The 25,055-nt window shown below is 44.3% G+C and overlaps 1 protein-coding gene across 1 annotated transcript in view; it reads left to right on the top strand.

Moving 5' to 3' along the window:
• LOC308313397 (germ cell-specific gene 1-like protein) overlaps positions 1-25,055 on the top strand; it is a gene marked incomplete at both ends in the record, with an annotated part of 25,350 nt that continues 295 nt past the window's right edge. Inside the window, 6 exons of the mRNA XM_080760497.1 lie at positions 1-152; positions 704-879; positions 10,400-10,447; positions 19,524-19,676; positions 21,959-22,070; positions 24,957-25,055. The exon at positions 24,957-25,055 is cut by the window's right edge and continues 295 nt beyond it. Of these exons, the coding sequence (XP_080616623.1) occupies positions 1-152; positions 704-879; positions 10,400-10,447; positions 19,524-19,676; positions 21,959-22,070; positions 24,957-25,055 (740 nt within the window). The remainder of the gene's footprint in view (positions 153-703; positions 880-10,399; positions 10,448-19,523; positions 19,677-21,958; positions 22,071-24,956) is intronic.

Here is a 25,055-nt window from a genome sequence, read left to right as displayed (position 1 = left end):
ATGATGAAGAACAGCTCATCACCCTCCTCCTCCTCCTCCTCGTCGTCGCGTCGCCGGTACCGGGCTCTGCTCTCCGTCGCCCTGAACTTCCTGGCCCTGCTGTTCGCCGTCACGGCGTTCCTCACCACCTACTGGTGCGTGGGCACCCAGAGGTAGTCCAGTAATAATGTAATTTGACCTCAAACTAATTGCAAAAAAACCCAAACTCAGCTGATTTTGTATCTTACATTATGTCCTGAAAAACATACAAAAAGTTGCCTGAAATTGTCTGAGGGGAAAGTGTTGAAAATGGCCTGTACAGTATGGCCACCATAGACATCCTATATAAGGCAAATCATTTCACTTGCCCAAATGTGCTGACCTCATCACATTTGTGATGACGGCTATGGCCGTTATTAGCCCAAGGAGTGTTTTTATGCAAAACTAATGCTTGGAATGGACTCGGCATCGTGAAAACACCCTAGTTTGACATGTCACATGCTACTTAAAGCAAAAGGAAAATTTGAAATGATTTGCCTTATATAGGATGTCTATGGTGGCCATACTGTACAGGCCATTTTCAACACTTTCCCCTCAGACAATTTCAGGCAACTTTTTGTATGTTATTCAGGACATAATGTAAGATACAAAATCAGCTGAGTTTGGTTTTTTTGCAATTAGTTGGAGGTTGACCTCTTTTGTCCCACATAATGCCTGTACTCAGGGTGCCCAAGCCGGCGTGCAGCGCGCACCGGACGCACAACTGCCTGGACTACGGCGTGAACGAGACGGACCCCAACAAGGTGGTCTACAGCTGGGAGACCGGCGACGACCGCTTCCTCTTCCGCCAGTTCCACACCGGCATCTGGTTCTCCTGCGAGGAGAACATCCTGGACGAAAGTAAGGACGAAAGTAAGACTATGACTTTATGAGAGAGACGATATTCATTCATTCATTCATTGGGGAGTTAGGTCTCTCTCTCTCTCTCTCTCTCTCTCTCTCTCTCACACTCGTGTGTGTGTGTGTGTGTGTGTGTGTGTGTGGGCAGTGGCGTGCACAGACATTTAGAGGGGCAGCCAGGTGCTCAAGTGAAAAAAGGGCACCCTGTGCAGCGTGTGGAACCGGCCGGTGCAAAGTTCAAGGAATTTATAGATTGTTGATAAATTGATATTATTTATATATCAATATGTTTTTTTATCAAGAATTGATCAATGTCATCATGGTCCACATACTGTACACTGTACTTTTTTTCATTTTCTTTCTTCAAAAGGGCACATTGCTGTCCAGAGGGCAAGGGCAGGTGGTGCTCTAGCACCCCCTGGTGTCTATCTGTGCACGCCACTGTGTGTGGGTGTGTGTGGGTGTGTGTGCGTGGGTGTGTGTGTGTGTGTGTGTGTGTGTGTGTGCGTGTGCGTGCGTGACAGTGCGTGGCGAGCACGTGCAGCTTGGATAAAAACACTGCTTAGCCTATTTTGGGAGCTCAGTGGTTTTCAACCATGTGACCTGTGGGCATATTTGAGCCACACAGAGTGATCATTTGATAATATTTAGGCTGTAGGCCTATTGATGTATAGGTACCAATTACCAAAGAAACTGGCAAACGTTGATCAAAATACTAATTATTCTACATTTGAGCCACACATGATATTTTTAGGCTGTAGGCCTATTGATGTTGGCAGGGACGGATTAACCCCCATGAGGGCCCCCATGCCCTGGGCCGGTAATATTTGCAGGGCCCCCATAGCGCCCGTGCGCGCGACATTTTCGTGTTTTTAATCATCTTTTTAACCTAAATTTAACAACATCAACAGCCAATGAAGGGCCCCAGAAGTCCTTTTCAGGGCGTCAAACCTAGTACCTCACGGTCCAATTCCCCCAAAGGGCCCCTGATAGCCAAGGGCCCCTGGGCCACGGCCCCACTGGCCCAATGGCTAATTTGTCCCTGGATGTTGTGGTACCAATTGCAATTACCAAAAAAAAACTGGCAAACGTTGATCAAAATACTAATTATTCTACATTCTCTAATTGTGTAGTAGTAGTAGTAGTAGCTTGTATAAATTAAGTAATGGAGATCAACAATAATTTAACTCTTGAGAGCTCTAAATATCTATAATGAGGGTCCATTTGTTTACCAGCTCTCCATCATTTAGCAGGGGGACCGGCTGGAACCCCCTCAAGGACCACGGGTCGGTCCCCGGACCGCTGGTTGAGAAGCACTAGCTAAGCCTAAGCTGTTCTGTCTTAAACGGTGCAGAGGGGTTTGTAATGATGAGCTAAAGGCAGGATAAGGTTCTGCCTCTGCAATCATCATTGTCACCATTTAGACAAGAAGCCACAATATAGCCCTCAGCGGTGGGGAATGACATTTAATTAATTGCATTTTTATAGCACTTTTCCAAGTGCTCAAAGCGCTTTAAAATGGTTCATTCATTCATATACGTTGGGAGGTGAAGGTTCATTCATTCATACGTTGGGAGGTGAAGGTTCATTCATTCATACGTCGGGAGGTGAAGGTTCATTCATTCATACGTTGGGAGGTGAAGGTTCATTCATTCATACGTTGGGAGGTGAAGGTTCATTCATTCATACGTCGGGAGGTGAAGGTTCATTCATTCATACGTTGGGAGGTGAAGGTTCATTCATTCATACGTTGGGAGGTGAAGGTTCATTCATTCATACGTTGGGAGGTGAAGGTTCATTCATTCATACGTTGGGAGGTGAAGGTTCATTCATTCATACGTTGGGAGGTGAAGGTTCATTCATTCATACGTTGGGAGGTGAAGGTTCATTCATTCATACGTTGGGAGGTGAAGGTTCATTCATTCATACGTTGGGAGGTGAAGGTTCATTCATTCATACGTTGGGAGGTGAAGGTTCATTCATTCATACGTTGGGAGGTGAAGGTTCATTCATTCATACGTTGGGAGGTGAAGGTTCATTCATTCATACGTTGGGAGGTGAAGGTTCATTCATTCATACGTTGGGAGGTGAAGGTTCATTCATTCATACGTTGGGAGGTGAAGGTTCATTCATTCATATACGTTGGGAGGTGAAGGTTCATTCATTCATACGTTGGGAGGTGAAGGTTCATTCATTCATACGTTGGGAGGTGAAGGTTCATTCATTCATACGTTGGGAGGTGAAGGTTCATTCATTCATACATTGGGAGGTGAAGGTTCATTCATTCATACGTTGGGAGGTGAAGGTTCATTCATTCATACGTTGGGAGGTGAAGGTTCATTCATTCATACGTTGGGAGGTGAAGGTTCATTCATTCATACGTTGGGAGGTGAAGGTTCATTCATTCATACGTTGGGAGGTGAAGGTTCATTCATTCATACGTTGGGAGGTGAAGGTTCATTCATTCATACGTTGGGAGGTGAAGGTTCATTCATTCATACGTTGGGAGGTGAAGGTTCATTCATTCATACGTTGGGAGGTGAAGGTTCATTCATTCATACATTGGGAGGTGTGTGTGTGTGTGTGTGTGTGTGTGTGTGTGTGTGTGTGTGTGTGTGTGTGTGTGTGTGTGTGCGTGTCATGCATGCGCGTGTGTGTGTGTGTGTGTACGGTTGTAATGCACGTAACTCAGGAACCGTTTGCCCCACCGACTTCTAATTTGACACGCACGTTCCACGCCCCCACAGGGAGTGCCGTGCCCGGTATCGAGTCGGTCGGACCCACGGTTCTCCAGACCAGAACCACCACAAGGCTCTATAGTCTGGTCAGGCTCTTGCCAGTGGGCCTAATCAGCCTATACATCCCCTCACCTGTGCAATTTCCAGCCTCTGCCTGATCAGCCAATTGATTGCCATGGCAACCCCACAGCTGACAATTGATTATAGCCTACTTAACCAGTCCACTTTTCACAGTCAGTCAGTTTGCCCTGTTCACAGACACAGAGATCTCCATGTGGGACACAGACAGACAGACAGTTAAAACGGGTGCTAATGTAACAGTATTTAATTCTCCATGGTTTATGTGTATATAGGAATACATAGTGCATTAGAGGTCACAGCCCCTTTAAGTCAACCCCCTTTTGCCCCCTATATAAATGTCCTGCCACACCTCCACCTCTTCCTTCTGTACGAGGTGGGTGTCTTTGTTGACTTCTCTGTATAACATAAGAAGAATTGTACTTGCAAATTGATTTATACAGTGCTTGTTTAACTCTGTTTAGAGAGGAGTTGTTGCACTAAGAGCTAACGTGGAGACGTGTCTGTCGTTGTTCTTTGTCAGGTATGTTACGTTCTATTGTTTGTTGTGTTACTGTCGCTCTGGCTTATGTACTTCTACGTCTTGGAACGAGAGAGAGGAGTTGTTGCACTACCAAGAACTAAGGTGCAGAGACGTGTCTGTTGTTATTCTTTGTCCGAATAAATCGTGGTTTCCAAAGAGAGTTCTATGGGTCCGTCTGTCCATTCAACACAACGCAGAGAGACAGATTAAGTCAACCCCCTTTTGCCCCCTGTATAAATGTCCTGCCACACCTCCACCTCTTCCTTCTGTACGAGGTGGGTGTCTTTGTTGACTTCTCTGTATAACATAAGAAGCATTGTACGTGCAAATTGATTTATACGGTGTTTGTTTAACCCTGTTTAGAGAGGAGTTGTTGCACTAAGAGCTAACGTGGAGACGTGTCTGTCGTTGTTCTTTGTCAGGTATGTTACGTTCTATTGTTTGTTGTGTTACTGTCGCTCTGGCTTCTGTACTTCTACGTCTTGGAACGAGAGAGGAGTCGTTGCACTACCAAGAAACTAAGGTGGAGACGTGTCTGTTGTTATTCTTTGTCAGGTATGTTACGTTCTATTGTTTGTTGTGTTACTGTCGCTCTGGCTTATGTACTTCTACGTCTTGGAACGAGAGAGAGGAGTTGTTGCACTACCAAGAACTAAGGTGGAGACGTGTCTGTTGTTATTCTTTGTCCGAATAAATCGTGGTTTCCAAAGATAGTTCTGGGTCTGTCCATTCAACACAACGCAGAGAGACAGATTAAACCGGTTACACTATGACAAGTTGACAACGGGTATTATTAGGTTCCCAAGTTGCATCGTTCTCAAGTAGGCCCGGAGGCCGACGGGCACGTTCAGGTCCAGTATTGCTAAATACAACACACAACAAGTAGGCCTGCCTATTGATACCATCCATTAACCCATTCTGACCTGAGATCAGATTCATACGAGGTTTCCACTGGACAACACACTGGTCTGATGAACCCATTCTGACCTGAGATCAGATTCTAAAAATGTCAGTCGCTCTTCGATTTTTCAAAAAATAGCAGACCTACAAGCTCGTATCGCGCCACTCGGTGGCGCGATATGAGCTTGTAGATCTGCTATTTTTCAATAGGTAAAGCATAACATGATGCTAACACCAAAATGGGTGCCCGCTCAGAATGGGTTAAATCTATAAGCTCACACTACGTCTTGGATGTGACACATTGTGAGCTTGTAGATTTGCTATTTTCAAAAGTGTGTGCGTGTGTATCTCTGTCTCTCTCTCACAGACAGACAGACAGACAGACAGACAGACAGAGATGTGGTTGGGTTATAATTATTATCATTAGATTGTATAGCGTGTAATGGGAATGTTGCATATCGTAGGAAGACTATATTATGTTTGTTGCATATTTAATTATATGCAGTGTACTGTACTATATTTAGACATTAACAGAGCATCTTACAAAGATAAATCCCACTCAGCTTTGCTCCCGTCTCGCTAGCCAGATCCCTAGTCCGCACTTAATCAGTGTTTTTGGCAGCACATTTTGATTTAAACTCATTAAATAAGAAAATACTCATGTACAGAGCAAATACACAGTGTGCGGGTTAGCCGCAATTTGCATGAATCTAGAGATGCAATACCCTCCATTGACTCCCCACTCATCCAGTTTGGTTTGTGATCTGCTCGTCTTAAACGACGTTAAACTCACCAACATTGCAGCTCTACGCCAAGCTTGAATTATCCTCTTTCAATCTGCCGAGCTTGTTTTTCATAAAAATCCACCGTAGAGATATTATGAGCTACTTTCTGTCAAGACATCCTCTGCAAGTGTGTTGCAGTTTGGAAGCACTCGTTTTTGTTAACGGGTCGCGCTGCTGCCTCCTGCATTATGTGCAAATTCGAAACGGGTGGAACGCAGGGCCGTTCAGTGACGTACGACGAGTGCTTCCAAACTCCAGCACACTTGCAGAGGATGTCTTGACAGAAAGTATCTCATAATATCTCTACGGTGGATTTTTATGAAAAACAAGCTCGGCAGATTGAAAGAGGATAATTCAAGCTTGGACTACAGCTGCAATGTTGGTGAGTTTAACGTCGTTTAAGACGAGCAGATCACAAACCAAACTGGATGAGTGGGGAGTCAATGGAGGGTATTGCATCTCTAGATTCATCCCATTAACTCTATATTAAATATAGAGTTGCAAATTGCGGCTATGTGCGGGTGTACCTTATTGCTTTCATAGATGTCCACTGGCCTACACACCTGTTGTGCATACGCCTGATTTATAGGTGTGCGAGAACTGTTTTCTCCTACCGTCATAGTTTAGTGAATAGTTTCATCATTTAGTTTTAGTGACCTTTTAGTCACCTGGGATGTTTTAGTGTTTTAGTCTAGTTTTAGTCGACTAAATGTCATGTGATTTTAGACTAGACTAAAATGTATTTTGGCGGGCCTTGATGCCGTCATATAGTGGCTGATTTTACACTTGCTGAAAATAGCAGATCTACAAGCTCACAGCTGCGCCACGTTGTGAGTTTGTAGATCGGCTATTTTCAGCATGCAACCTTGCAAGTGTAAAATGACTTGTACTGGATCTGTTGTCCACTAGTCCCTTCCTAACATTTTAGTTTTTATTCTTTTCAACACTGTTCTAAAAAAATATATAGACAGACACACACACACACACACACACACACACACACACACACACACACACACACAGTTTGTAAGTGGTGTGACACTACACAGTGCAGTGATGTTACCAACCTGATTTCAACGACCAACTCCAGTATGTTTTAACGTATACTATGAATGTTTTAACGTATACAGTATGTCCCCATTTTAAACATCCCAGAATCAATAATTCATACTTACCTCTTTGTGGTCGTGCTGCACCATTCTTGCTTAAAATGTGAACCTCAATTTTTTCCTCCACAAGAATTGAGATCACGACTCTCATCTTTGCCATGGAAATATGTCTTTAGTCTGTCTAGTTGCTGAACATGAACTACATTTAAAACGTGTCACCTGGAGACATAACTACTGTGGCTTTAAACGGACAACATCAAAGGGCTCCACTTAAACCTCTCTTAAGCCCCAAACCACGTGTGTGTGTGTGTGTGTGTGTGTGTGAGTGTGTGTGTCAATTTAACAAAGGTGCAGACGATCAGAAATCAGCAGAGAGTTTGCGTTACTCTATGCCGAATGGAAGTGGACTCGATCGGTCCCAGTCTCCAGACTTTTTTTTCTCTCCCTGGAAATAAAAACGTCTGGGTTTCCGAGGCTACACCAGTTGCAACTCCTCGCAATTAGTCGGTTTTTAAGGCATGTCGCACCAATAATGCAACTCCTTGCAACTGCCATTGGGGATAATGGTTGCGAGTAGTTGCATTAGTGTGGTTTAATTGGGCCTTAAAGTCTCTCTCGTAGCAAAAACATGAGAGTAACTCAAATTAATTGGACAGCCAACTACTAGTGCTGCACAATACTTGCTCAAATGGAGGAATTGAGATTGCGACGTAATCTAGATTGCGACCTTTTTTTTGATTAATTGTGCAGCACTGTATTTGTAGCAGTAAGTATTTTGGTATGGCATGTTGTGTGTGAGGTGTGCTTTAGTTCAACATTGGGTTTAACCCATTCTTGTAGGTCTGCTTTTTTATTTATTTTATCTTGTGGCGCAAATATTTGAATACCGGTATGTATGTATATATATTCTTTCACAGCGAACGTTTTTAACTCAAATCTTTGCTTCGGGGGGGGGGGGGGGGTGGGGGTCCCTGGAACAACATTTTCAGATGGGGGGGGGTCGGCGGCCAATTACATATAATTTCTGGGGTCCTTGACATGAAATATTGAGAAACACTGACATAGAAACATGAGGAGGTTTTTCAGAAAACTTGGAAGACATTTTTTCTTTTTAATTTCGACGTCAGGTCTAAATGCGTTCAACGCGTACAGTATACCGGAAAGGCTTCAGTAATATGAAGCTTCCACTTTGCTTTGATGAGGTCAATTTAATCACATCTATCTATTAATTTAATCACATCCATCTATTAATTTAATCACATCTATCTCCGTCTATTCCAAGTGTCTGCCCTGCGTGACCGCACGGCGGATGAGACTCAGTTTATAACCGTTATGTAACGTTCGCCTTAATGAGTTTTCCCTTTAACCCGTTCTGACCTGAGATCAGATTAAAAAAAATGTCTTCTACATCCTGACAGTTTTCATTCTGACCTGAGGTCAGATTCTAAAAAAATGTCTTCTATGTCAGTCGCTCTTCGATTTTTCAAAAACAGCAGACCTACAAGCTCGTAGCGCGCCACTCGGTGGCGCGCTATGACCTTGTAGATCTGCTATTTTTCAATAGCTAAAGCATAGCATGACGCTAACACCGAAAGGGGTTCCCGTTCAGAATGGGTTAAAACAGCTTTTGCCACATTCTCTCCACCTGATTAGAGTTCATACCATTTACAACAAATGTAATCCAGCTGGCTGGACACATGATGACAGCAGTGTCGGAAACAGGATTCACATTGGTTTTTTATACTTAAGTAAAAGTATACCAATACTGCAAAAATAGAAAATAATAGAAAGTAAAAGTCGGGAATTCAAAATTAGTAGTATATAAATTAGTAGTATACCAAGAGTATAAAAGTACTCCTTGTGCAGAATGTTTTCCTGTTTTCAAATGTATAAAAAAAAAAAAATCATTTGAAAATAGCAGATCTACAAGCTCACAGTGCTTCGCGTCGCAGCGCATTGTGAGCTTGAAGATCTGCTATTTTCAAATGGACCGAAATGTATATATGGTCTGAATTTTGGTCTGACTCTAGACTAAAGTTTTTTTTTAAAGAAATGTTGTGGGGTAGTATTATTGGAAATTGGAAATACTCAAGTAAAATACAAATACCTCAAAATTGTACTTAAGTATACAGTACCTAAGTAAAAGTACTTAGTTGCTTTCCACCACTGCACAGATGACAGAAATAGTGGCTCGTGTCTGCAGGGGTCAAAGGTCAATCCTTCCTGCCACCAATGGAGAGATGACCTGACCGAGTCTGGTAGGATTTAACCCATTAGACCTGAGGAGGACGATTCTACTAAATGTCTTCTAAATCCTGACAGTTTTCTGAAAAAACCTCATGTCAGTCGTTCTCAAACATTATCATGTCAAGGACCCCCAAAAGTATATCTGTATTTGGCCGCCGACCCCCGTCTGAAAACATGTTGTTCTAGGGACCCCCCCAGAAGCAAAGATTTGAGTTCAAAACTTTCGCTCTGAAAGAATAATATATATTCAAAGATTTGCGCCACATTTTTACAAATTAAAAAAAAATAGGAGACCTATAACGAGCTTGTAGATCTGCTATTTTTCTAAAGCAAACTGACTGTGAAAAGTGGGCAAACTGACTGTGAAAAGTGGGCAAACTGACTGTGAAAAGTCAATTCGGCTCACTGGCAGAGCCTGATTGGTTGAGCCTCAATAGGCCTGTCTCACTGGTAGGTAGGGGAGCAGGTAGGGATGTATCTCTGGTCCATAGCCTTAAACTCATGGACCAGAGCTACATCCCTACCTGCTTTCTCTGCACCATTTAAGGCCGTTTCCGAATGTTAAAATGTAAAAAGACCAATATTATTATGAAGAAAAACAAGATGTTAAGACCGCTAAACCAAATAGAATAAAGCGTTGTTTATGGCTTCTGAATGTAGCTCTTTTAACATGTAATGGAGTGACGTCGCGTCAACACCACTCAATGGCCTATTGGCTGAGGCATAAGGCTGGAAAGTTGGCTTTCATTGGGCCCATGCACTGGCAGGGCCTGAGCAGAGCCTTTTGTGGTGGTTCTGGAGAACCGTGGGTCCGACCGACTCCATACCGGGCACTGCACTCGCTGCCGGGGTGTGGAACGCGTGTGTCGAATGTGAAGTCGGTGGGTCAAACGGTTCTTGAGTTACGTGCAGTACACGCACGCACACAGATACGAGGTGCATTTAAAGTAGGATAGCAGTGAAAAGGCGATACAGTGGGGAGCGAGGACATGAATAGCAACAAGGACTCTAAAAGCTCAACGAGAAGCCAGAGTGTAGAGGAGTGTATGATAATATTCAGCTGAGCTGTGACACCAGTGACTAATATTAATAAATCCTGCACTGTGTCGTGACTAAAACTCTGTTTTGCTGCCGTTACAGGTGAGGCGTGCCAGAGCTTCATCGACTTGGCCCCTGCGTCCGAGAAAGGTGAGTTTGATTCAGGACGTTTTTTGAGCAATGTCTGTCTGTCCCTATGTCCATATGTCCGTCCCTATCTGTATTTTTAGGGTACCAGTAGGGGCCAAAGTGGTGCTGTTGTGCTAGAAACACAGAGAGAGATATAGTGTTGCACTGTTGCCTGCTAATTACAACGTGGAGCGTGTGAGAGATGCAGAGTGTGTGTGTGTGTGTGTGTGTGTGTGTGTGTGTGTGTGTGTGTGTGTGTGTGTGTGTGTGTGTGTGTGTGTGTGTGTGTGTGTGTGTGTGTGTGTGTGTGTGTGTGTGTGTGTGTGTGTGTGTGTGTGTGTGTGTGTGTGTGTGTGTGTGAATTAAGAACCTTATATTTTAAAACATGGCAGTACTGCCTGTTATTGTGAGTTCATATACTGTCAGATACTTGCATGAGAGGGGAGGGAGAGTTAGCCACTTTAGCAGACAGTTTGAGGGTCCAATGGAGTTAGCTGTTTTTTTTGTCAGAAGCATTTTTAATACTTGGTTAAAAGTTAAAATCACAGGTCTGCATGAAGTGAGGGGCGCTCATATCATCGTACATCATCTCATTCTGTTTGTGTTTACACAAACACTCAAAATTGTCCGTTCATTATCAATGGCATTTAAATGTTTTGTTTGTGTTAGGACAACGTTTGGGTTACACACATAGAAGGACGATATGCAGTATATGTTCAGACATTTAAAGGTGAACTAGCTGAATACCGGACTACTCGCCTCGGTGCTTGCCCGTTTTTCCTCCCGGAATTTTCACCAGTGAGGGGGATAACTTTGTAATATGCTATTGGCTGTTTGTATTCTTTTGGGAAAAATATAAAAAGATACTCCTGTAGAAAGGCTATATTATTTGACTTATATTGACCCTATAAACAATTTAGTATTATTTAGTATTATGTAAGGTTTTGCACACTCAAATGGTACCTCGTCAGATAATCCCCACATTATCCTACAACAACTTCTGTGAACAGACTTCACTGTAGTAGCTTTTCATAAATTATATTTGTACTTAAGGCTGTTCTGCTGTCATGAAAGTTTATAGTTAGTCACTGGGGAAAATTCTGGGAGGAAAACAGAAACGGGGCGAGTGGTCTTGCTACCAACTTGCCTAACTTTGAGCATATAATACTTCATCTTCACCTCTTCATCCACTGCAGTTTCTGTCTGTGGGGGGAGGATGACTTCATTGATCACTTATTATTGATGTACTTCAAAGAGGTCGTTGTGCCGATGAGCTGAGCACCGAGTTGATTGATTGGGACATTAAATGGCGTTCAAACTCGTTGGTTTGTAGCGTTCTCTCTGATCAATGAATGCATCAGAAGACATCAATCACTGTCACACCTGTCAGAGGGGGGAGGGATTTGTTGACGAAATTGTATATATTTAGTCTTAGTTTTAGTCATGGTAGATTGATTATTTTTTAAACTGAGATTAATCTGATAAAAAAATGTAATCGTTTGACAGCCCAATACATTAAAGGAGAATTCCATACTAAAAGGCTTTCTTACCTTTCTTTGTAGTTGTTGCGTCCCCACCAAAGAGGTCCAGGTGTTATTTTGTGCAAAAGCTCCTTATTGGCTATTTCCCCTACCATAAGCCCTCAATGAATTGCATTTAATTGAATGGGGCTATGGGGTGTTGTGCTAATTCGCCTATTTCCATCGAAAGAAGTAGTAAAGTGTTGCCGCTTGGGTTATTATTTACATTATGAAGAGAGGATATATATACAAAACAATTGTAATTTTGAGCGATGGAAATAAGCGAATTATCACAACACCCCATAGCCCCCATTCAATTCCCATTCAATGCAATTCATTTAGGGCTTATGGTAGGGGAAATAGCCAATAAGGAGCTTTTGCACAAAATAACACCTGGACCTCTTTGGTGGGGACGTAACGACTACAAAGAAAGTTAAGAAAGCCTTCTAGCATGGAATTCTCCTTTAACGTGTGATGAAGACAGCAACCGGTAACAATACCAACATTTACATAGATAAAAAAAAGAGAGGGTCCGGGCACTCAAAGTTAAAAAGAGGGGGAGCCTTTATTAAATCAAAAAGGCGACTAACCAGTAAATGTTTCCACCATTAACTGGTCTTCATCGGGGCATGAATGGAGCACTTCACACACTCATTGTTTAGCAACAACAAACACAGCTTTTCAATGTGATAATTAGCAAGTGTCACATGAGTGCCAATCAGTTAATACGTCAGTAATGGACATGCCATCAACTCCTGACGACACACGTGTGTGTATGACAGACAGAGGAATAATATTATAGCAAAAGCTAAGCATCAAATATTCAGCAAAAGAAAAAGGACACTTTTATTACAAATCATGAAAAACATTATAATATAATCAATAGGAAAAAATAGATAAGGAAAAAACTAAAGATAACACGTGAAATCAATATCTTCATTTAGGCCAGGAGGGTTGAGAGGGAATGGATCCAAAAGATTTCCCTTTTTGGTTCAATTTCCTCCTCTTGGGAAAGGTTTAAAGGAGAATTCCATACTAAAAGGCTTTCTTACCTTTCTTTGTAGTTGTTACGTCCCCATCAAAGAGGTCCAGGTGTTATTTTGTGCAAAAGCTCCTTATTTCCCCTACCATAAGCCCTCAATGAATTGCATTGCATTGAATGGGAATTGAATGAGGCTATGGGGTGTTGTGCTAATTCACTTATTTCCATTGAAATAAGTAGTAAAGTGTGCCGCTTGGGATAGCGATGGAAATAAGCGAATTAGCACAACACACCCCATAGCCCCATTCAGTTCCCATAGGGCTTATGGTAGGGGAAATAGCCAATTAGGAGCTTTTGCACAAAATAACACCTGGACCTCTTTGGTGGGGACGTAACAACTACAAAGAAAGGTAAGAAAGCTTTTTAGTATGGAATTCTGTTCTTTACCTGTAATTTGCAAAAGAGCATCATTGCTGTTATAAGGATAATTCATATCGTTGATGCGGATAGCATATTTATGTTCAGCCAATCTATCACGGAGGCAGTGCTTTGTCCTGCCTACTGTACATAAAAGATATTAGGACAGGTACATGTCAGGCGGTATAATATGACGTGGGTAGTATTGCAGTTAATAAAGTTATAAAGAAAGATTTTCTGTGTTTTGAAGTCAATAAACGATTTAGTCTGTGAGACACATTAGTGCAGTGGGGACGACAACTCATGCAAGGGTTGTGTTTCATCTGCCTTTCTTTACATTCTTTATGCCAACGATTGTGTCGGCCATTTCCACAACAGATTAATCTGCCTTTCTTTACATTCTTTATACCAACGATTGTGTCGGCCATTTCCACAACAGATTAATCTGCCTTTCTTTACATTCTTTATACCAACGATTGTGTCGGCCATTTCCACAACAGATTAATCTGCCTTTCTTTACATTCTTTATACCAACGATTGTGTCGGCCATTTCCACAACAGATTAATCTGCCTTTCTTTACATTCTTTATACCAACGATTGTGTTGGCCATTTCCACAACAGATTCATCTGCCTTTCTTTACATTCTTTATACCAACGATTGTGTTGGCCATTTCTACAATAGATTCATCGTTAAATACGCTGACGACTCGGGTCATCGTCAGCCTGTTTGACAATGAGGAGAACTGTCACAGCAAGTGGTAGACGACTTTCTATCCTGGTGTGACAACACCTTCTCGCAGCTTAACGTTTCTAAAACAAAAGAGCTATGCATAGATTTCTGACGTTCCCCACAACCCCCCCAGAAGAGGGTTGTCAACCAACAGACTGTAGATATTGTACCCAGCTACAAGTATCTTAGGCACAATTATTGATGAGGAGCTGAAATTCGACCTAAATACTGATGCCATGTATAAAATACAACGCCTGTACTGCCTAAGGAAATTGGCTAAGTTCAATGTCGACAAGACTCTGATGAAACTGTTTTACAGTGCCTACATCGAGTCCGTCATTTATTTCTCCATTATCTGTTGCTATGGCAATCTGTGCATCAGAGACAAAAAAAAATCCCTGTAGGGAAAATTGTAAAAGTGGCCTCAAAAATGATTGGCTCACAAATGAACGGCCTAGACCAGATCTTTAAGAAACGGGTGCTTCTGTGTATCCGATCCGATGCTGCTCAGCCTCTACAGTACATTTGTATTTTTGTATTTGTATTTATTTATTCAGCACAGTATAAAAACAACACAGTGAACATATAAATATGAGAAGGGTAAGGTGCTAGGCTGAGGCAAAAAAAGCCCAAGGGGCTTATACGAGGCCTCTACCTATATACATTAAAATGAAACATTGTACATGAGAATAGAATATAGAATAGAATATCCAGAAAACATGATTGCAGTATATAAAACATAAACAAAAACACAACAAGAACATGATTAGAATTTTTGGTTATTTACATGATTAGAGAAAAGAATAGATGATACAAAGAAATATAATTAGGTGATCTGGTCAATTAAGTGGGTCCTAAACTTATGTTTGAATTTTTTTAATGAAGTAGAATTTGATGTGTTCCATATCCTTCTCCCATCCGGCCTTCGCTTGCGAGCCCCTTATTATTGTGCCACAAAAAACAGGCACAAACATTCCTTTGTCCCGGTCTCTATATTCACACACTGAACGCTGCTGTGGGTAGATCTAGGAGAAAACCTCATGATGAGCACTTTTACACTTCTTACTGTATTGGTCTCGTGCCTAATGTCTATGCACAACATGCACCTTTTATGACCTATCGCATAGCACTTTAACGCTTGTGTGCACCTCTGTACTCTGGTATCTGCTATGTGAACTGTTTGTTTATTTGTACTGTTTCATTGTTTAATATATACTGTCTATGCTGCAACCCAATTTGCCCTTCGGGGGACACTAAATAAAGTTGAACCTTGAACGTGCAGAAGAGCAGGGACAAATTAGCCATTGGGCCAGTGGGGCCGTGGCCCAGGGGCCCTTGGCTATCAGGGGCCCTTTGGGGAAATTGGACCGTGAGGTACTAGGTTTGACGCCCTGAAAAGGGCTCCTGGGGCCCTTCATTGGCTGTTGATTTAGTTAAATTTAGGTTAAAAAGGTGATTAAAAACACGAAAATGTCGCGCGCACGGGCGCTATGGGGGCCCTGCAAATATTACCGCCCCAGGGGCCCTCGTGGGGGTTAATCCGTCCCTGCCTCTGATACTTGCTAATTATCTCATTGCAAAGCTGTGTTTCTTGTTGCTAAATAATTGTTTTAAAGCTGTGCGAGGCCTACTGTAGGGCCCCTACCTATATCTCGGCCATGCTAAATGGTGCATTTATATAGCGCCTTTATCCAAGGCGCTTTACATATAGATTGTGCATTACATTCACCCATTCATTCACACACACACATTCATACACCGATGGCGGGGGAAACCATGCAAGGCACCGACCAGCACATCGGGAGCATGTAGGGGGTTCAGTGTCTCGCTTGGACAGTAACTCTGGGGGGGGAGCACCACAGGGTTTGAACTAAAGCCGTACAACGCACCTGTACCCTCAGATGGGTGGGTAGGGCGTTCACAGCCAGGGCTCCATACCTACCCCAGAACCAGAGGGACGCAACCTCAGTGGCTCTTTTAAATCACAATTTTCTTTTGTGGTTAATAATAGTAAACCTGCTGTTGAGGATCTTAGTGTTCTAGATGGAGTGTATGATGGTAATAAATCTGTTATGTATGCACAGGGCCTTGGCTGTTGAGTGCTTTGTAAACTATAAGTAGTACCTTAAAATCTATTCTCTGGGAGACTGCTGTTGTTGTTTTATTCCAGTTAAGTTCCTCTAAACTGATGTATTGCACTGGAAAGCACTTTGTAAAATTGTCACTAATTATATCCATTGAATAGAGTTAGGTTAAATTAGAACTATACATAATGACAACTAACTGAGCAATTCATGTCATAAATAAATGGGTGCTTTTGTTACCAGTCTTTGTATTAGAAGCATGTTGGGGGGGAGGGGGGGGGGGTGGAGCACAGTGGCCTATGTTAAATTTTGATTAATGGGGGAGATTGTTCCATTGTCCTCATTGGCCAATCATAGTTCAACCACTTTGACTTTGATTTGGTTTCATCCCAGAGACTCTCTCTCTGGTATAAGAGGAGCTGGTCTGTTGTCATTAACTCCACAACACCTCCAGGATATCTCAGTCATCTCTGAACACATATCCATAGACTTCAGGTGAAGATGAACTCTATCGACCTCAACTCTGCTGAGCAGGCCGAGGACAACGGCAACCAAGGTATGTCACATTTTATACTGTACGCTACTGTATCTCTCACTATTTGTTTTCAATCTTATATGTTTTTGTTGTAATAATGACTAGTTGCTTTTGCTGTACATTAGATTTAGATCATTTTCTGTTTTGCCTCACAGTTTAATCAAAGGTTTTTTTTAAGGTTCACTGTATTTGTCGTTTCACGTGTTTGCACACGGAAATCGTACCCAGGACCAGCAGGTGTAACCTCCTGTATAAATAAAAGAAGAATATATAAAATCCTAAAGTTATGAAATATTAAAAGTGACTAAAGTTCATGTTATTAGTGCTGTTAGTGTTGCTTAAGCCTTTAGTCTTAAGTGACCTACTGTAGCACATCTAAATAAAAGCTTGCAATGTGAGTTCTTGTGGCTAAAGTGAAGTCCTTGGAGAGCTGTCTTTTCTTCCTATATCAACCACCTTTCCTTTCTATTTGTTTCCTATCCAGCAGTCACCAGTCACCAGTCTGTCTTTCCTGTCCTACCGGAGGCGAGCGGACAGAGATGCTTGTTGAGGAGGAAACACCACTGCTGCGACCAGTGCGGGAAATACTTCCCGAGCGTCTCAGCGCTTAAAACACACCAGCTGATCTACGCCGGGGAGAAACCCTACGGATGCGCTCAGTGCGGACAGCACTTCACCACGATGCCCAACCTCCACAAGCACCAGAGGATCCACACCGGGGAGAAACCCTTCCAGTGTGACGTGTGTGGGAAAGCTTTCGGTCAGTCGCATCGCCTGGAACTTCACAAGGCCGTTCATGTCATTGCCGGAGATCACAAGCTGTTTACTTGCGGTGTGGAAGGACATGAGTGTGGGAGGAGCTTCACCGATCCCAGCCACCGGAAACTCCATGAGCGAAAGCATGTGATGAGCATCGAAAACTGCTATTATGAAAGTTTTTTCGCCCATGACAAAAATGGTCAGTTTTGCCATGGTTAGTTCCTTATCTCGACGGGGTTCTCCGGGTGGTCCCCCTAGCTAAATGATGGGGTAGTTGGTAACCAAATGGACCCTTAACTTGGACCCTTAAAATGGACCCTTTAACTCTTGAGTGTGTAAGATGACACCATATGGACCATATAGATGATTGACACAAAGGTGAAAAATGGGTTACAAAATCCTGGTATAAAAATGATAAAGGAAAAAAAAGAGTTACATCATTGTTTACCTCCTTTATGATGAATTCCTGTTCTTTATTGGCTATTATAGAAGTGTCTAAATGTTTTGATGAATTGAACAAGGTGGACCCTCTTATAATGGGTAATGCTTTATTGGGTCGTCCACTCACAGTTAACAGTCTTTGTATTGAGTTTGTGCTTGAAATGTACTGTAAATTCTGCAAACTGTTAATAAATATTTCAATTCAATTCAAAAGTGAATTATGTGTGTATTACTTAATTTTTCAAGAAGTCTACAGAATTAGAGAATGTAGAATAATTGTTATTTTGATCAACTTTGGCCTGTTATCTTTCCCACTGTGGTTCCACATCAACACAGCATGCAGAATTGTGGACAAAATGTTATGCAACAACACATTTGTAGTTTTGGGTCAGAGAGGCTAAAGGTCATCAGGGTCCGTGCGTTCAAATGCATAATAAATAAGTACTTTAACTCAAGTACAATTTTGAGGTACAGGCCTATTATTTGTTCTTTCTGTTCGTCCTTCACTTTTACTTCACTTTGGTCTCGGGGATCCAAATGTTTTACCTTTACTTAGAAATGTAAGCTGCTTAAGCTCCTGCTGTGCACGCCTCATCTCCTCCTGGTCCTTGTTGTTGAAGTGTGTGTGTGTGTGTGTGTGTGTGTGTGTGTGTGTGCGTGTGTGTGTGTGTGTGTGTGTGTGTGTGTGTGTGTGTGTGTGTGTACACACGTACACAGTTTGGTTGTAAGAGGCTTCCAACAACTTGGGATGCCAAAAAAAAAGCAGCTAAACGGCTTGTGACATTCAAGCACAACTCGATACAAAGATGTTAACTGTGAGGTTCTGTGTGTGTGTGTGTGTTCCACAGGGACCCTGTGGCCCCTGTGTTCTCTGAGGTTCTGTGTGTGTGTGTTCCACAGGGACCCTGTGGCCCCTGGTGGTCTCTGAGGTTCTGTGTGTGTGTGTGTGTGTTCCACAGGGACCCTGTGGCCCCTGGTGGTCTCAGAGGTTCTGTGTGTGTGTGTTCCACAGGGACCCTGTGGCCCCTGGTGGTCTCAGAGGTTCTGTGTGTGTGTGTGTTCCACAGGGACCCTGTGGCCCCTGGTGGTCTCAGAGGTTCTGTGTGTGTGTGTGTGTGTTCCACAGGGACCCTGTGGCCCCTGGTGGTCTCAGAGGTTCTGTACATTGTGTGTGTTCCACAGGGACCCTGTGGCCCCTGGTGGTCTCAGAGGTTCTGTACATTGTGTGTGTTCCACAGGGATCCTGTGGCCCCTGGTGGTCTCTGAGGTTCTGTGTGTGTGTGTGTGTGTGTTCCACAGGGACCCTGTGGCCCCTGGTGGTCTCTGAGGTTCTGTGTGTGTGTGTGTTCTACAGGGACCCTGTGGCCCCTGGTGGTCTCTGAGGTTCTGTGTGTGTGTGTTCCACAGGGACCCTGTGGCCCCTGGTGGTCTCTGAGGTTCTGTGTGTGTGTGTGTGTGTTCTACAGGGACCCTGTGGCCCCTGGTGGTCTCTGAGGTTCTGTGTGTGTGTGTTCCACAGGGACCCTGTGGCCCCTGGTGGTCTCTGAGGTTCTGTACATTGTGTGTGTGTTCCACAGGGATCCTGTGGCCCCTGGTGGTCTCTGAGGTTCTGTGTGTGTGTTCCACAGGGATCCTGTGGCTCCTGGTGGTCTCTGAGGTTCTGTACATCGTGCTCCTGGTGGTGGGTTTCAGCCTCATGGTTCTGGAGCTGGGCCACTCCAGCACGCTCATCGACGGCCTCAAGGTCAACGCCTTCGCCGCCATCTTCACCGTGCTCTCAGGTGAGCTTCAAAGGCCTGATACGCTGGCCACTAGAAACGGCGGTTAGTAGAAACAGAGAGATGTGTTGGGCTGAGCGGTGAGTCGCTTGTACCACTGCGGCCATGAACTGTACCATATGCCGACGGACGGACAGACGGACGGACGGACGGACGGATGGGCAAACGGATTGCAACAGATTTGACTTAAAGGGGATATATTAATTTACCAAAATCTTCCAAAATTAATACTGGAATGACTGCGTTCATATACTGCACTGAAAAGCCATAGGTGATTTAGTAGGGCATTCACAGAGCTAGTATAAACCTTGGTGTCACTTCAGGTCTTCAGTGTTCTGTGTGTCTGTGTGTGTGTGTGTGTGTGTGGGTGCGCAAGTGTGCGTGCGCGCCTGCGTGTGGGTGGGTGCGTGCGCGCCTGCGTGTGGGTGGGTGCGTGCGCGCCTGCGTGTGGGTGGGTGCGTGCGCGCCTGCGTGTGGGTGCGTGTGTGCGTGCGTGCGTGGGTGGGTGGGTGTGCGTGCGTGCGTGCGTGCGTGGGTGCGTGTGCGTGCGTGCCTGTGTGATTCTGTCTGCTGAAGAACACGTACATAATGAACTGTATGATGTGTTCTGTGATGACTCACATTCTGCTCTGCATGGTGTTCATTTATTTATGCGTTTAGGGACAGCGGCGCATATTTAATGAACACAACACAAACAATGCCATGGTGTAAGATGCTGTACTCAGAAAACAGAACACAGGCACGAGGTCTTATTTTCAGGACAAAAGTTCTTCAAAGTCACGGAGAAAAAAGAAGAAAAAAAAAAAAACACAGCGGGAAGAAGAATGATGATGTGGAACTATTAACCCATTCTGACCTGAGATCAGATTCATACGAGGTTTCCCACTGGACACACACTGGTCTGATTAACCCATTCTGACCTGAGATCAGATTCTAAAAATGTCAGTCGTTCTTCGAATTTTTCAAAAATAGCAGACCTACAAGCTCGTAGCGCGCCACTCGGTGGCGCGCTACGAGCTTGTAGATCTGCTATTTTTCAATAGCTAAAGCATAACATGATGCTAACACCAAAATGGGTTCCCGGTCAGAATGGGTTAACACAATCGGTGCCGGAAGTTCTTCAAAATAGGAGCTCTGGGGTGCCAGAGTTGTCCGGTCACTTTTACTCTGAAACCCACGACCCGGAAACAACCTACTAATCTACTTTACATTGCTACAGTAGCTTACATTGCGATCGTTTTAATTTATACGATATATATGATCCAAAAAGCGTTCATATTTTGCGGGAGAGAGACGGATGAGGAGCAGAAATGAAGCAGATAAGTCAACGGTAAGCTAATTTTTAGTGCAGAGCGTAGCATACGGTTTGCCGGAAGGCGAACTGACAAAAAAAAAGGAAAAAATTCAGAATATTCTTATCTCGCCCCGTATCATTGAGGACGTCCTCATACATCCTATGTACGCGTCGGTGGGGGTCCCTACGCGTCGGTGGGGGTCCCTACGCGTCGGTGGGGGTCCCTACGCGTCGGTGGGGGTCCCTACGCGTCGGTGGGGGTCCCTACGCGTCGGTGGGGGTCCCTACGCGTCGGTGGGGGTCCCTACGCGTCGGCGGGGGTCCCTACGCGTCGGTGGGGGTCCCTACGCGTCGGTGGGGGTCCCTATGCGTCGGTGGGGGTCCCTACGCGTCGGTGGGGGTCCCTACGCGTCGGTGGGGGTCCCTATGCGTCGGTGGGGGTCCCTATGCGTCGGTGGGGGTCCCTATGACGTGTGGCAACGTCCCACGTACAGTATGTACGGAATCGGTTAAAGAAGGTACAACTCTGTTCAGTTCAAGTAGAAACAATCCTTTATTCCATGGTTTAAAAAAAATACAACTTTCAGTGCCACAGTCAGTCAGCCATCTTTCTTTCTGGTGCCAGTTTTTCATACCGATATAGAAATCTTTGAAGACCCACAGAATATGTTGTGCTATGATGCCACATATCTCAAATGAAAGATCTACTACTCTACTATGCCCAGAAGAAATAAGTGAGTTTGCTTTTATCGTCCTGAAGTTATTGGCCGTTTAATAAAATAACTTTTGTCCTGAAACAAACAAAATAATCCAAAGAGCACCTGTTTACAGTTTGCAATATTTAAGGGCCCACATGTTCTTCTTATTTGTCCTGTTATTCCACCAATGTTTTGATCTTAGGATCTGTTTTTTTGTCATCGTAACATTGTATTATGGTCTGTGTGTGTGTGTGTGTGTGTGTGTGTGTGTGTGTGTGTGTGTGTGTGTGCAGGTCTTCTAGGCATGGTGGCTCACATGATGTACTCCCAGGTGTTCCAGGCCACTGTGAGCCTGGGACCCCCGGAGTGGAGACCCTACCACTGGGACTACGGATGGTCCTTCTGGTATGTATCTATAGTCATTTAGAGACCCTACCACTGGGACTACGACTGGTCCTTCTGGTATGTATCTATAGTCATTTAGAGACCCTACCACTGGGACTACGGCTGGTCCTTCTGGTATGTATCTATAGTCATTTAGAGACCCTACCACTGGGACTACGGATGGTCCTTCTGGCATGTTTCTGTATCTATAGTCATTTAGAGACCCTACCACTGGGACTACGGATGGTCCTTCTGGTATGTTCCTGTATCTATAGTCATTTAGAGACCCTACCACTGGGACTACGGATGGTCCTTCTGGTATGGCATGTTTCTGTATCTATAGTCATTTAGAGACCCTACCACTGGGACTACGGCTGGTCCTTCTGGTATGGCATGTTTCTGTATCTATAGTCATTTATAGTCAAGAAATAAAACCACAAAACTGATGTGTTTAACGATGAAGTTAAACCGGCCAGAGGTGCAAACACTAATATGTTAGGCACATTTTAAAACTGTTATTGCTTTGTACTGTAGATTAGATGTATTAGATTTATTAGTATTTGTATGTAAAAGATTGTTTTAGGTAGATAGTATAGAAAGGCCTAAGGGTTGCAATTTAGCCTTGGCTACAAACCCATAATTATACAATGCATGTTTTTTACAACTTGACTTTTGTATTGTCCCTGTTAAATTAAATAAGAATCACAGGTGCTAGTAGTATACAAAACCACTAACGTTTCGACCTATATGCGCACGGCTGGCCGCGGGAAGATATGTTCAGTAGGGGGTTGCACGCACGTTAGCGCGGGGCCACAAAATGTGCGTGCACACGCCGCCCTCGTGCACACGCATCTTCGTGCACTTTCACGCGGAAAAGTGGCTCTTTATACTTTCCCTCTCCACACGCATGAGCAAAATGACGCGGTCTTCATCAGTGTCACGACAAGTAAAGACATACAATGAAGTGCAAAATGGCCACCGCTTCAATATGGTCAATAGACTGTTATCCCATTCTGACCGGGCACCCATGTTGGTGTTAGCATCATGTTATGCTTTAGCTATTGAAAAATAGCAGATCTACAAGCTCATATCGCGCCACCGAGTGGCGCGATACGAGCTTGTAGGTCTGCTATTTTTTGAAAAATCGAAGAGCGACTGACATTTTTAGAATCTGATCTCAGGTCAGAATGGGTTAATCAGACCAGTGTGTGTCCCAGTGGAAACCTCGTACGAATCTGATCTCAGGTCAGAATGGGTTAACTGACGTCTAACAGTAGCGCTGTGAATCCCCCTCACAGCACCACCATCTCTAATGAAAACAGACCTCATACGTACGTGTATATATCCCATTCTGACCTGAGATCAGATTCATACGAGGTTTCCACTGGACAACACACTGGTCTGATGAACCCATTCTGACCTGAGATCAGATTCTAAAAAATGTCAGTCGTTCTTCGATTTTTCAAAAATAGCAGACCTACAAGCTCGTAGCGCGCCACTCGGTGGCGCGCTATGAGCTTGTAGATCTGCTATTTTTCAATAGGTAAAGCATAACATGATGCTAACACCAACATGGGTTCCCGGTCAGAATGGGATATATATATATATATATATATAGCTCTCATGTTACGGAGGGGGATTATAAGGCTTTGGTGTCCAAAGCCGCCCCGATACGGATGTGATTGAAATTGCATAACAGGATAGTGAGGACAGTAGCCTATACACTATTTCACCCCTTTGAACAATGTGCGTACTGTACTGACCTACTGTACAGTATACCACATGTAAAAAAACCAACAACAGCAGAAGTCTTTGTAAAAAACTACAATTTCTGTGACACATTTCTGTGAGTGTCAAAAGACCAGGAGATGAAGTGATGGTGGGGTCATGTGACCCGGGGAGCTGCGCGGCGCTGGGAGGGACGTGACCGGATTGACACTAATCTCCGGACAGCTGTGTTTATTTACCATTTACCATTTCTGCACAGGGTCAGAGTGTCTACAGCCAATGGGAGGGGGGAGAGTAACTAAGTACATTTACTTAAACATGGAGTGCCACAATATTTGTATTTTTCCAGTTTTCCATGTGTCTATGAGGTGACAGTATACTTCATTAGACACCCTGGAGTTGTTTTTATGTGCAGTGGTGTATTAACTTTGTATTTTAGGGTTTCTTCCTGGAGGCTGAAACCCTTGACAGTCAAACGGGCCAATGAAGTAAACAGTAATATAGTGACATCACACTATCAGCCCCTCCCCTATAACCCCTACCCCTTTATCATACAACTACAGCTGTGGGTGTGGCTTCAGTTCAGGTGGATCACCACCCATCACCACCTGCGTTCAAAACATTTCCTAGAATCATTTTTGGGAGCGTTCTACACATGTTCACACAAATGTGTGAAAAATGTATTTTTTAATTTCACTAGGTTTAAGTGTTTAACCACATTATACATGTCAGCCAGTGGATAGTCACCTCTTCTTACACTGATTTATTTTACTCCTGTCCGTCTGTCTGTCTGTCTGTCTCTCTGCCTGCCTGCCTGCCCTGCCTGCCTGCCTGCCTGCCTGCCTGCCTGCCTGCCTGCCTGCCTGCCTGCCTGCCTGCCTGCCTGCCTGCCTGCCTGCCTGCCTGCCCGCCTGCCCTGCCTGCCTGCCTGCCTGCCTGCCTGCCCGCCTGCCCTGCCTGCCCGCCCGCCCGCCCGCCTGCCTGCCCGCCCGCCCGCCCGCCCGCCCGCCCGCCTGCCTGCCCTGCCTGCCTGCCTGCCTGCCCTGCCTGCCTGCCTGCCTGCCTGCCTGCCTGCCTGCCTGCCTGCCTGCCTGCCTGCCTGCCTGCCTGCCTGCCTGCCATGCCTGCCTGCCTGCCTGCCCGCCTGCCTGCCTGCCTCCTTCCCTCTCCATCCATCAGCATGGCCTGGCTCTCCTTCACCTGCTGCATGGGCGCCTCGGTGACCACGCTCAACTCCTACACCAAGACCGTCATCGAGTTCCGGAACAAACGCAAGAC

The sequence above is a fragment of the Protomyctophum bolini genome (genome assembly GCF_963924005.1).
Source record: "Protomyctophum bolini genome assembly, chromosome: 3".
NCBI classification, from domain to species: domain Eukaryota; kingdom Metazoa; phylum Chordata; class Actinopteri; order Myctophiformes; family Myctophidae; genus Protomyctophum; species Protomyctophum bolini.
This window is presented reverse-complemented; position numbering and strand designations above follow the sequence as displayed.